This window comes from Rhamphochromis sp. 'chilingali', assembly GCF_963969265.1.
Source record: "Rhamphochromis sp. 'chilingali' genome assembly, chromosome: 13".
Classification (NCBI taxonomy): Eukaryota; Metazoa; Chordata; class Actinopteri; order Cichliformes; family Cichlidae; genus Rhamphochromis; species Rhamphochromis sp. 'chilingali'.
Genome location: NC_137940.1, coordinates 37,029,081 through 37,042,145, shown reverse-complemented (window position 1 = coordinate 37,042,145; position 13,065 = coordinate 37,029,081). Strand labels below are relative to the sequence as shown.

The 13,065-nt window shown below is 43.5% G+C and overlaps 1 protein-coding gene across 1 annotated transcript; it reads left to right on the top strand.

Moving 5' to 3' along the window:
- rab11fip5b (RAB11 family interacting protein 5b (class I)) lies at positions 1 to 12,945 on the top strand. The gene is made up of 6 exons (XM_080900396.1): positions 1 to 905; positions 2,498 to 3,027; positions 5,841 to 6,444; positions 7,062 to 9,536; positions 10,385 to 10,520; positions 11,938 to 12,945. The coding sequence occupies exons 1-6, from the start codon at positions 526 to 528 to the stop codon at positions 12,196 to 12,198; spliced, it is 4,386 nt and encodes a 1,461-aa protein (XP_080756522.1). The 5' UTR covers positions 1 to 525; the 3' UTR covers positions 12,199 to 12,945.
- Positions 12,946 to 13,065: the final 120 nt, after the last annotated feature.

Here is a 13,065-nt window from a genome sequence, read left to right as displayed (position 1 = left end):
TTCCCGCATATTAAGCGAAGCTGCTGAAGCTGGTCTTTCTGGCTCAAACGCACTGACGTCGGCTCTGAGCAGAGCTTCTGCGCGTCGGTGGATCTGATGAAGCTTTGTTGGGTGTTCCTCTTTAATTCTGCGGCATCTCTCTGGTTGTCTGCGGGCCCGTGGAGGAGGGCGGGCCGTAAACGCTGGGCAGATCTGTGGACTGTAAACTAACTGATGCGACGTGAGCCGAGCATGGATGATTTGAGCACGCAGCTCACCTAACGGGATTTGCATTTATTGAGTCATGGTAGTATGCGAAGCTGGAAGTTGAGGAGAAGCCGAGTCTGCTGTCTGGAAAGTGACCTCGGATAAACCCTCGGAGGCTTGGCCGACTTTGGACATTTTCTGCAGAGGGTTTTTTTGCGCAGCGCGGAAACTCCAGCACAGCGTGAAGGGGGATGATCTCCTAATCGACTGATAAAACACGCCACTAAGTAAATTAACGACTGCTGTCGCACACGCAGGGCCCCTTTGTAGCGGTGCAAGATGATGTCACTGATAGATCTGGACGATGATCAGAGATGGGTGCCCACTCATGTGAATGTCACCGTCCTCCGCGCAAAGGGACTGCGAACCAAGGGCAAGCATGGCAGCCGCTACCTCTACACCATCATCCAGGTGGGGAAGGAGAAGTACACCACCGGCCTCGTGGAGAAGGCGGAGGTGCCCGTGTGGAACGAGGAGTGCTGCTTCGAGCTGCTTCCCGGGATCCTAGAGGATGGCGGCCGGAGCGCCTACCCCCCGGGGAGCGGGGACCTGGTCCTCACGGTCATGCACCGAGTGCTTATCGGGCTGGATGTGTTTCTCGGTCAAACCATTATACCTCTTGATAAGATATTTCATGATGGAGTGTGTCCAAGAGATGAGTAGGTTGGCTTTTTATTAGTGCAACTTGCCTGCCAAACGTGTTGTTGTTTTCAGTTTAGTGCCACAAAGAAGTGATGTGTCTTTTTCTTTTTTTGTCAGACTATGACAAGATTATGTTAAATATGTTTTCCAGGAGAATGATGTGCAACTTTCAGGTCTTCATTAAAAGCATGTAGTTCATGAAAGATCTTGGGAATAGTTCCCATCTCACGCAGCAGTGATTATCAGTCATGTGCAACATTACAGCCCAAAAGGCAGCAGCTCCTTCCACGGGAGACTTTAGCAGTGGAATCAAATGTGCTGTTTTTGCAGGATGACGAAGAGGTTAGAAAGCTGCCAAGCCTTTAAAACTCGTTACACGCTGGCTCTTTGGCCCCCTGTCCCAATACAGAGATACTCCAGCAGCAGTTCCCACAATGCACCGCAGAAATATGAGATGAGATGCAGTTTTCACTGAGATCCATTGTAGCCAGAAGACCTCCATCTTTATCCCACATCATTTCAAAGGAGACATTTTCTCCAACTTGTAGGAGAATAAAAACATGACCTGTAAATAGGTTCCCATTAAAGAAACCCATTAATGCTTATATTCAGGATAAGATAAGAACCAGTTGAAGTAAAAGGCCAAAATATTGGCCAAACAAGACTACAGTTGCTCTAAATGAAGTGTATCGCACTAAGCGCATTTGTTATAATCAAACCCACTGTCTTTCCTGGCCAAGCTGGAGAATCTCTGCAGGACTTCTGCATCCAGTTGTTGGCTGTCAAGTTGTCACAAAAGCTCCAGTATTATTTTATTTTAATGCTTTTTGCAGATTATTAACTCTGGCTTCCTTTTTTAAAACAAAAGCTGTTTATCTTTACTTTTTGTTTTTCAGTAATACAGTTGAAGAAAAGACACCAACAAAATGTTACAGGCTAGATTCTCCTCCCAATCCAAAGGGCTCTGGTTTTACTTTAAATTTAACCATGTGAGCAGAAGAAGGTTCTTATCTTTAGGTGTTACCCACCTTCATCTTTATATTCCGTCATTCGAGAGCTCGGCTGTGGCACAGGTGGCATAACTGGATGCATGACATTGGTGTGATACTCTTCCACTATTAACACTGAAGAGCAGAATGGAGTAAAGCAATACAGCACATCTGGCTTTAATTGTGGCTTCTCCGCCCTCTCGCCTCTCTCTCTCTACGCTCTGTGAAACTCATGCTGGATTCCTGCTGTTAGTTTTGGCTCTGTAACATCTTCTCTGGTCAAGTCTCAAGACTTTAGGAGGCATGAACAGAGGAAGGATTTTATTAGTTGACCTCTCATGTTGTCCATGTCTTTTTGTCCATACGTGCATACCAGGTGTAGGTGGGTAGATCTGGAGGAATTTGAGTGGTGATCTGCTGTCTGAGGCTTACAAAACAGTTTTTCCCAGGCAGTTTGACACAATCCCTGAACCAGTATTTTCAGGTTATGTAATATTTCGAAGGGCTTGTTTTGTTTTTTTGTTGTTGTTGCTAAAGTTCTGATTTCACCTTTAACCAGATATGGTAACAGTATCCTGCTCACGTGCTGTATTGTATTTCTGTTTCTTTTACTTCTGCAGGTGGTTCAAGCTCAACTCGAAGGCAGGAAGAAAGGAGAAGGAACGTGGCCAGCTCCAGATAACAGTCCAGTTCACCCGCAACAACATGACAGCCAGCATGTTCGACCTCACCATGAAGGACAAACCTCGCTCTGCGTTTGGAAAGCTCAAGGATCGTGTCACAGGGAGGAAGAGGGGGGACGTGGAGTCTTCATCGGCCATCGTGCCGGGCCGTTACGCCGCCCTTTCGGGATCCCTGGGGCAGCCGTTTGGAGAACAGAGCGTAGGGGTGGTGGAATCGCGTGATGTGGAGGTAGCAGAGGAGAAGAGGAGCAAGATGAAGGATTTCTTCAAAGGCAAGCTGCGGAAGTCGTCGGACACCAGGTCGTGTTCGTCTCTGGCTTCAGAGAGTAGTTTGTCTTCCATGGCCAGTGATAACCTTGGCCCTCCACCCAGTCTGGATCTGCTGTCAGACCCTCCCAGTTCCCCCATCTACACTAGCAAAGTGAGGGTTGACTCTCACTATGGGGAGACAGATTTAGCAAAAAAAGGTAGGCTTTGAAATAGTTCAAGTGCATAACGCAGAGTTAAAGAAAAAACCAAACCTTTTTTTCTGTTTTCTAGCAGCCATGCTACACAAATTCCACCTACTCTAACATCACAAACATTTTATTTTTATTGAATAAAAGTCAGATGAAAAAAATCACATTTATATGAAATATACAGCATATTTAGCAAACACGGATTTTCTTTAGATTTGTGTGCAGCGGCTGTACTGATCAGGACATAGGAGACATCAGGATCTGAAAATAGTTTTGTTTTGAATGACCTCCATATCTCATCATGCATCTTAGTAATCTTTATCTCTCCTCATAAACGCGGCTGTTTCTTTGATAAAAAAGCACAAAAAAGGGAACAGACAGTTATCTCTATGCCATCGCTACTTAGAAGCTACACAGCCCAAAGTTTCCCTGAATAATGGTGCAAACGCAAAACTTAAGATATTTGTTGACTGGCTTCAAAGGCAACTCCAACTATGTATGGACCATCGTCTAGATATGAGCAATGCCCGATATCAGCATATGATTAAATACAAATAAGTATTTGATACATTTTTTGTATTTTTCAGTCTGGATTGTGAAAAACAATCTAGCTGTCATTAAAATGCAACCTTAAAATTAATTGAAAACCTGACTGAATTTTAAATATAACAGTTATTTTTAATAAGTGGAAATAGTGCAAATAGTGACCCCCTTAAGTCCAATACCAACTGATGTCACTAAGTGCTGCGTTTCCTCCCTTGAAAGGCTCTGCTGGGCCTTTACTGGAGCTTCCTTTAATCACTGCTGGTTTGTGGGTCTGTCTGCATTCAGCTCTGCATTTGTTTATCAAACTGTATTCAAGAAATATTCAGTTTCTTTGCCTTGAGAAACTCTTGGGCTCCTGCTCTTCTATCAGCAGTCACATCATCAATAAACAACAGTGACACAGTCCCAGTGGCCAAAATACATGCCTGTTTAACAGGTGATGGTATGCTTCAGATCACGAGTCCTCTCCATATTTTTCTCTGTCCTTGGGTTTTCTTTTCACTCTCTCTGATAGGTTTATTTAAGTTTTTCAACCAAATGATCATTTCCTTCGCATTCATCAATATCTCAATCGAATTCATGATGAGAGTTCCAGTTGAAATTATACCAAATGCACATTCAACACTTGGAATTAACTCCGGATTTCTTATCTGCTCAATTTATGATAAAATAACAAGAGAACAGGCCTCAATCGGTCATGTAACTGCTTGTCAATCAACTGTCCAATTACTTTTAGGCCTCAGCTGTATCAGGAAGTAAGAAGGCATTTACCATTCTGCTTACAGTTTTTTCTGATTGCTTGAGCACATTTTTTGTAACTATTGGCTAATTTTGCAAAACTCTTCACACAAATAAGAAAACCTGTCACCCAATCATCAAAACATTGTAGTTCTCTTGCAAAAGCAAACACAGCTAGATTAACTCTTCACACCTTCGTAAAAATGGTGTTTCCGTATCAAACAGTACACACAAGCCATCATCTACTAAGCACACAATGCGCCAACTGCACACTGATGGTATGAATACAAAACACATCTGGCTTTTGCTTCCTCTGTGCACAAGGTAGGCTATGTCAGTTTGAGCTCATACTTCTGTCATAGATCCATAAGCATAGAGGGATCCAAACTTCAAGTACATCAAAACAAACACAAGTGTTCATTTCCAAGTATAGGATTATTTGCAGTCGCCATAATGACTATATGGGTTACTTGGTCTGCAGTGAACATGCTTCCTCTGCCCCAGCATCTGGTCATCTAGCAATTCTGTAAAGTAACAATTTCAGTATTTTTACATCAATGGTATTGGTGTGTTTCTCATTGGCATATGGCAGTGCTACAAATCTTTGTGTGGAGTGACTGTACTCACCGATTCTCATTTCAAGATGTCCTTATGGTACTTGCTACAGTGTAGCGGCTCGAGTTAGGCTGGACCCGTTGGCCAGCTACCCTCAGGGTCATTCCACGGTTGATTACATGGTCCACTATTGTAGCTCTGATGTCATCAGCAATTCTATTTCTTACTCTTCCTACCCTTCCTCTTCCCCCTCCTCATCTTCCTCTCCCTCCTTCTCGTCTTCCTCTTGCTCCTCCTTGTCCTTGTCGTCCTCTTCATCCTACTTCTTCACCTCCACGTCCTCTTCCTCGGCCTCCTCTACTTCTCACTCTTTCTGCTCCCTCCATTGTACTCCGCACACACAGCTTACCTGTATTATAGTGCTTAGGCTGATTGCAAAGTGAACTAATTATCTAAAAAAGTTTTCACATGTGAAAGTGTGCCAGACAGTTGGCAAATTAGTGTTAATGATAGCCACACATGTGTATACTTTTGCTAGGAGTGTGTTGGAAATTTGGTAATTGAGTGTTGTGCAGTGAATTGTGCCTACAGTTTTGCAAAGTGTGTGTTACAAAATTGCAAACTGAGTGCAAAGCAGTTTTTGTGCTTTTAGTTTTGCAGACTCAGTGAGTGGTTTTGCTATAAGTCTGAATAGTTTTAGAGATTGTGCTACAGGAATCACAGTTAGGGTTTAAGCATTCAGAAAAAACTGTAAATGTTCAGAAATAGTGTGATCTTTGCTGCCCCTAGTGGCAAAAACTCAAACATTACCGCTTCAAACCAAAAAAGAAAAAAAAAGAACCAAGGATCCTCCTCAAAATACAGATTCAGATACATAGCCTTATACAGACACAAAGCTTTGTTTGTCTTCAAATAAAAACAAAGATGTATGAAAGAAGTCCTTATTTAGTTTTATTAACCTGTTTTTCCCATCTTTTCAACAGTGCTCACCAGTCAGCACACCACAAAAGTTCTCACTCACAAGCGCGCCTTCAGCGATGAAGCTAGTAAGATCACAACGGCCTTCCCTCGAGCCAATCCTGCAGTCGAGTCACTCAAGGGACAGACCATGACTCAGTCCCAGTCATCCTTGTGTATAAATGGAAGCCATGTCTATGACTCTGAGCCATCGACCCCAAAGGGTTCTGGAGCGCTCTCGTCCAAACTGGTTCTGCTGGAAAAATGCTCCCCGCTCTCTCGCTCGCTGCAGAATCTCACCAAAAGAAGCGAGGACAAAGCTTCCTTTGCAGAGGGCCGACGCTGGTCCTTTGACAAACTGAAGAAAGAGGAAAAAGAGGAAGAAAAGGATGCTCAGGCATCGTCTACTTCTATTCAAGAAGCTCAGATAGGGGGTTGCCCTGTGCAGGCAATGACGGTCTCGTCAGCTGCTGAATCAGCTGACAAAGGAAAGAAGCTAAGAAAGACGTTCTTTTCTGGAGGGAGGAGTGATTCTCTCCCATCTAAGTCAGAACTCAGCCATGCTGGTTCCACATCAGAGGGGAGGCTCAGAGGCTGGTTTGGCTCTAGTGAATCCCAGAACAAACCAAGGTGAGTTGGGCTCATTTACGACCTCGTGTCTGCGCTTCAGACACTTTGATGATCCAGGCGCAACAGAGGCCTGTGCTCAGTTGGGTGTCCTGGGTTCAGCCTTCACTCTTCTGCCTGCTCATTTGAAAATGGAATTGATTTAAATCATAATTTTTTCCATCTTACAACCATGCTGTGCCATCACCTCATGCTATATTTTCCACAAACAGCACTCCTGCATTGCCAGTTTTTCTACCCAGAGTGTGTTTCTTTCTGTGAGTGGTTTTGAAAAAGGATGTGAAGAATATCATTCCATGTTGACACGAGCTCACCCAACAGAATAGCTGCCAGTGCAGTTGGTGCTTGAATGGCTAAGTGCGATAGTTACTTTTCGTTGCTTGATTATTTTGCAGATGTGCTTTGCTTCTTTGTTTTATTTTACGTTACTCTTTCCATAAGTCTGTCATGAACCTCGTGAAGTTTAAAGACTGACGTTAAGCAGGAATATCCCTCTTTTGTTGAGGAATATCAGCTTGTATTCTGGTTATCTTTTCTGTTTTTGTACCAACAATGTTCCCCATCTGGTTACCTGGCACATCATTAACTAAGAGGACTATTGTGCCCTATTTCCTTCACAGGCTGGAAGTTTCTCCTAAGGTAGAACGCAGCTCAGATGTACCCCCTCCCCTCCCTCCTCGTTCCCCTGTTCCTCCTCAGTGCTCCTCTCCCTCTGCCTCTCTCTCCGGTCACGTCTCACCCGATGACTGCAGTCACATCAATGTCTTCACCCCTTCTTCCTCTCCCTCCTCAACCCCCATCTCCCCTTCCAATCCTTTCCTCCCACGTATGCAGCGCAATCCCTTTTTTGAGGAGCTCATAGCAGGAGAGTTGCAGAAGTCTCCTCCTTTTGAACCTTGCTCCTCTGCTGGCTCATCCCCCTTTCATTACACCACTCTACCTGCCCAGCCCCACACACCCACTGCTCCTCATGAAGTTAGCGCCACAAATATGGCTTCCATAAAGCGGGAGCGCCCAAGGGCAGTAGCTAGGCAGATATCACTTCCTGCATTATCGCCCAAAGTGGCCTCACCAAATTCTCCTAATCACTCCGCCCCTTGCTCCAGGTCAGAGAGTACAGGAGAATGGGAGGACTCATTTGATGCCTTTGCCTCTAGCAGGCTCAATTCCCCAAAAGTTTGTCCTCCCCAAAAAAAGCTGACAACCTGCCCGGGTTCATCTCGTAAACGTAGTTATCCCCTGGCCAATAACAATAACTATGCACAAGAACTGCAAACATGTAATGAGGAGCCTCCACCTTTGCCTCCAAGGAGACTTTTAAGAACATCAGTGAATGAGATTTATTCTGATGGCTGGCTGCATAGAGGTCAGGAGCTAGCTGTCCATAAAGAAGCCTACCTCCTCTCTCAGACCGGTGTGGCCTCACTACAGCGTGGAAGAGAAGGAGAATGTAAAAGAAACAACATATCTCCTGACCCGCACACGAGCAGCGAGACCAGCGAGTCCCTCAGCCTGAACTCCCAGTCGCACACAAACGTTACTTCTCCGGGGCTCACGCCAGAAGACAAGCTCAAAAAGTTCAAATATGAACCTCTGGAAGACGAGACTGATTGCTGGGGGGGGATGTTGTTCGAGCAAGACTTGTACGGACGTGTGTGTAGAAGAAATTATGGACAATGCAAAGTAAACAGTCATCGTTTATCGCTGAACGCCGAGGAAACTACTGGAATTGAGATCACGTCTAAGAGCTCAGGGCCTAAAATGCTTCTTGATAGTGAGATATCCGTTGCAGAGCTTTTGAAAATGTCGCCCACTACTCTCTCACATGCAGATGCCAAGGCGCTAGGTATTTCTCCCACTCCAGGAGAAGACATACTGGAAACGAACCTAGCAGAAACTCCCTGCACCAACAATAACATCTCTTTCTCGCTAACTTTAGGAGATCTGAACATGAATGTGAATAATACAGACTTTGGTTTTATTGATTCTGATGGGTCTTCGCACTCGGAGGTTGGCGATAAAAGTGGGACTTTACAGCAACCGCTTGAAAATTCACAGGTGGCCGTGTACCATTTGGAAACCAAACCTGAGGAAATATTTACTTTGAAGGACACTTACATCCCCGAGATGAATTCGTCATTTGAAATATCTTCCAATAAGCTGTGCAAAGTAGCTCCAGTCAGCCAAGACAATTGCCGTGATTATCGAAACGAACTGAACAATGTAGCACCGCTTGGTCACTCCAGGGTAACAAGCCGAGAAATGACTGCTTTGATGTCTCAAAATCAGACCAGTGTTTCACCAGCTGCTGAATGCAGAGAAGAAAGAAGAAATGACTATGATGATTTTAACCAGACGCAGAAGGACTTTGATGAAAATTGCAATATTCAAGCAGAGATGGGTAAACCTAACCAGCCGGAGTCATTTTCAGGGGTAGTTAGTGCACGTTTTAGACCAAAGGCAGTGTCCCGACAGAGCAGCAGCGACAGCCCGAACAGCCAAAGCAAAAGTGGAGACAGAGAGTTTGAACAGTTTTTATGTCTTGTGCAAAACATTTCAGAAATCAGTGAAGGACCGTCATCATATCAGCCCTCTAAATCAATTCTTTCTTCCTCGTTTGATTTCGATAAACAGGCAGGTTTGCTTGAATGTAGCAACAATGAGCAAACGTGTCACAGAGACTCAAACACAACATCGGCTCTATCTCTAAAAGGAAAAACAGCAGCGTGTCTTAAAGAAAACAGCGTTACAGGAAAACCTTCTGAGATCAGTTTTGAAGACCTCCACGCAAAAGTAGCGCCAAACTCGAGAAACCCTTGTGAGGCAAAGATTGGGCAATCTTTGCACGAACCCCCTTTTTCTCCCTCCATCTTGTCTGCACTCTCCCTGTCAGCTGATACACCTGTCTGCTGTCCGTCCATACATCCCTCAAGCATGGGGCCAAGTGCTGGAGCCAGCACTACGCTGGCCGTGGCCCCCTACACCTCCTCCTACTCTACCACCTTCACCACTGACCAGCCCCTGGTCGCTGCACGGCACTCACTTTTGCCTGAGGAGACACAGACAGCTAGCAACCTGCCCCGTCAGGAGAGCAGGTGAGAATCCTCACACTAGGACATCACCTGTGTAGCTATTTACAAGCTGTACTAAATTAGAAGACCTGACAATAGCCATGATATGCACATATATAACTGGGATGTGTTGTTGTTTTTAACTCTTTGGTTGCTGTGATAGTTTTGTTTCCTGCTGGTCCGGCTTGCTTCTCGTTGAATGCACTTGCATATATAAGTTCTGCCTTCTCATCCAAAGCGATTGGATGATTACTGCTGTAGTGCTCTTGGCTTTGCTGCACATTTATGTTATTCATCTCATGTTTCAGTTTGTGGTTGCCTATTGTATTTCTTTATTTCTTTATTCTCTTTTTGCTTTCTCACACTTTGCTGTGCCTAAATTTAGCCAGTTTTTCTGCTAAAGAGTCACATATGTAAACAGCACCAAAAAAGTGGTAAAATATGCATTTTTTCTAACCTTATTCACAAAAGTATTACATTTTTGTACTTTTGTCATGTACAAAAGTAAGGCAGGCAGCCAGAATCGTCATTGGTGTTGAGCATTAAACGTTTATGAGACTCAGAAATCAAAAGTCTGTTTTGTGTCCCAGCTGTTTTGGGGGTGAGGTTAGAATTTTCAGCGGGACTCAATGGAGCTCAAAGAAATTACACTGAAACTCGATCTGGACAGCTGCAGCTTTTCATGCTGTGCTCCAACCTTTATGTTAAATGTTCACATGCTGCATATCTTTCCTTCAAAGAGTGAGGTCTCAGATGTGTTAAACCTCTCTAGGAAATGCCAAGCTATCATTTGACTTGGACTTGGAAAACAGTTAGAAGCAGTTATGCTGAACCGGTGTGGAAATGCTAGTGCTCACCCCTTTGTTTTTCAGGCCTCACCCAGTGAAGCCAATAACCTCTAGCCAATCAGAGAAGAAGGAGGGTCGTTCAGTTCTGGAGAAGCTCAAGTCGACTATTAACCCTGGACGCAGCACTCATCAAGTGACAGCTGAACCTGAGAAGAGTCAGGTACTGTGAAAAATACTTTGTAATCTTACTTTGTCCAGTGATGATTATTAATTAAATAAATTCTCTGTCATATTGGGATGAGGAACTCTAGAGCAGCGGTCTCCAACCTTTTTTCCGCCACGGACCGGTTAATGCCCGACAATATTTTCCTGGACCGGCCTTTAAGGTGTTGCGGATAAATACAACAAAATAAAACCAGTACCGATACCAAAAAAAAGATTATTCATAACACACGGGAAAAGACCCAGGGAAACCGAATTAAAGATAAAAACGATAAAAAATAATGCTAAAAATTGATAAAACCCCTAAAAACCATAAATTTCACACCTGAGCCTCAACTCTCGCGGCCCGGTACCAAACAACTCACGGACCGGTACCGGTCCGAGGCCCGGGGGTTGGGGACCGCTGCTCTAGACCGTTTGAATAACACATCAGGGCAACACAGGAACAGTGCACCAGCTGCTTCCTAACACCCCCCTGTTAAACTGAAATCGCCTTCAACACTAGGAGAGAAATACTGATCCCATTACGCCTTCTAGGTGTGGCATAATTCTTTGACCTAGATAAGCATTGCACTTGAAGACAAGTGTGGAATTAATTTCATATCTGTAACTACTTACACGAGCATATTATTTGTTTCTGCAGGAGAGCTGTTCTCTTTTACATTTCTGCATCCTGTTTAAGTAAATATGAAATGTTTCAAACTGCAGAGGATTTAAAATCACAGTTGTACTCAAGCATTTCTCGCATCGGTGAAACTTAACTAGCAAATCAGCAATATTGTTTTTCTTTTTTAATATAACACTGGATAATGTCGCCCCATGTGTGGTCAGTTGTTGGTCAGAACTTGGCTCATAACAGTTACATTAGTTTCTAATTCACCATTTCAATTTTCAAAACACTGCACAGTGGAAGAATTAAGTCATTAACCTGCCATAGTAAATCACAGAAAGCCATTAGGTTTGTGACTGTTTAACGCTTCCATGAGCATTTATTGGCACCAGCAGTGCACGTGGTGCTAATAACTGCACTGCAGGACTGTTGTGATGACCTCACTGTTTCCTGTGACTCATGTCATTTTTTTTAACCACCTGCAAATGAAAATGTCCCCACTTTAACTTTTTAACGCAGGGATCTGTCAATCATCAATCGTTTCAATCACATTTGGCACAGAAAGAATAGTTCGACTTTCTTTCTGAGATGCTTAGAGAGCGCTGCCTGGAAATGTTTAGGTTAATGTAAACACAGTGAATCAAGTTCAGACTCTGACTTTCACTCTTTATGCTAAGCTAAGGTAAACACATTTGCTGTCACGCCCAGAAAGAATGTGAATTAATATAGTTATTTCCTCTAAATATGATTGTTTACAGGTATTTTTCACATATGAAACCTTATTTTCCTTTGACCTGTCTTGCAGGAGGTGATGGTGGACAGGTCAGCCCAGTACCAGCACCTGACTAACATGGAGCTGATCTCCTTGCTGCTGCAGCAGGAGATGGACATGCAGAAGCAGCAAGCAGCCTCGGAGCAGCAGGAGGCGCAGCTGGAGAAATGCGAGGCCGAGCTGAAGAAGGTCAAGTCACAGGTTCGAGACCTGGAGGACTACATTGATAATCTGTTACTGCGGATCATGGAGCAGACGCCAACGCTGCTCCAAGTGCGTGCTAGGCACAAGTGAGGACAGTGCTAGTGTGTGATTGGTGTGTTTCAGGCCTCTAGGATATTGCATTATTGAAAGTTGTTATTTATGGATGAGAGTACGTAACTGTTCTGGAGGCAGATCTCCACCAAATCCGATCTCACAAACATCCAGGTCTTCTCACTGCTGATACTGCCCTGTTGATGTAGACACGATATTACCCAACATGCATGCTGGTTACTATCTCAATTTGGTACAAACAGAAAGCAGACAAAGCAGAAAAAAAGCTTTTATCAAAGCAGAAGCAAAAAATTCTTTTACTCATGCTTATGCATTAATGTAGTCACCTGTTGTAAATTTAATCTTAAAGTCACTGCTTTCACATGTGCTTAAAATAAAAGAAAATAGGATACAGAAAAAAATTCTGGAAATGTTTTTGATGTGCTCTGGTCAAATATGATGTTAGCTTAAGTAACACTTTAAAAATGTAGGATTTACAGCCAATTCAATTTTGACACAAGGCTGTTTTATCAGTCCCGTGAAAAAATGCATCCACAGAGGTTAACTTGAGCTAACACCATATTTTTAGATTGTATTTAAGAATAAAGGTTGTAGCAACACATAAACTGCTGCTTCGCAAAGTGGATTATATTAAAAAAATGACTGTTTCTGCATTAACATTGCTGTATGATGACCAAAAAAACAGCATTTATGTTTGTGTCAGAAAAGACTGAAGAGGATAAAGACTTACAGTTTGCATTTGCAATAAAATACTCTGTTTCTTCAGTGCTCTCCCCCTCTCCTGGAATTTTACAGGCTAAAATAGTCAGAATGTTTTAATATATTTTTAAGCTTTTGTTGTCTGTTTATGTTGAAATTATAACATTTTACTGTAGGGATAACAGA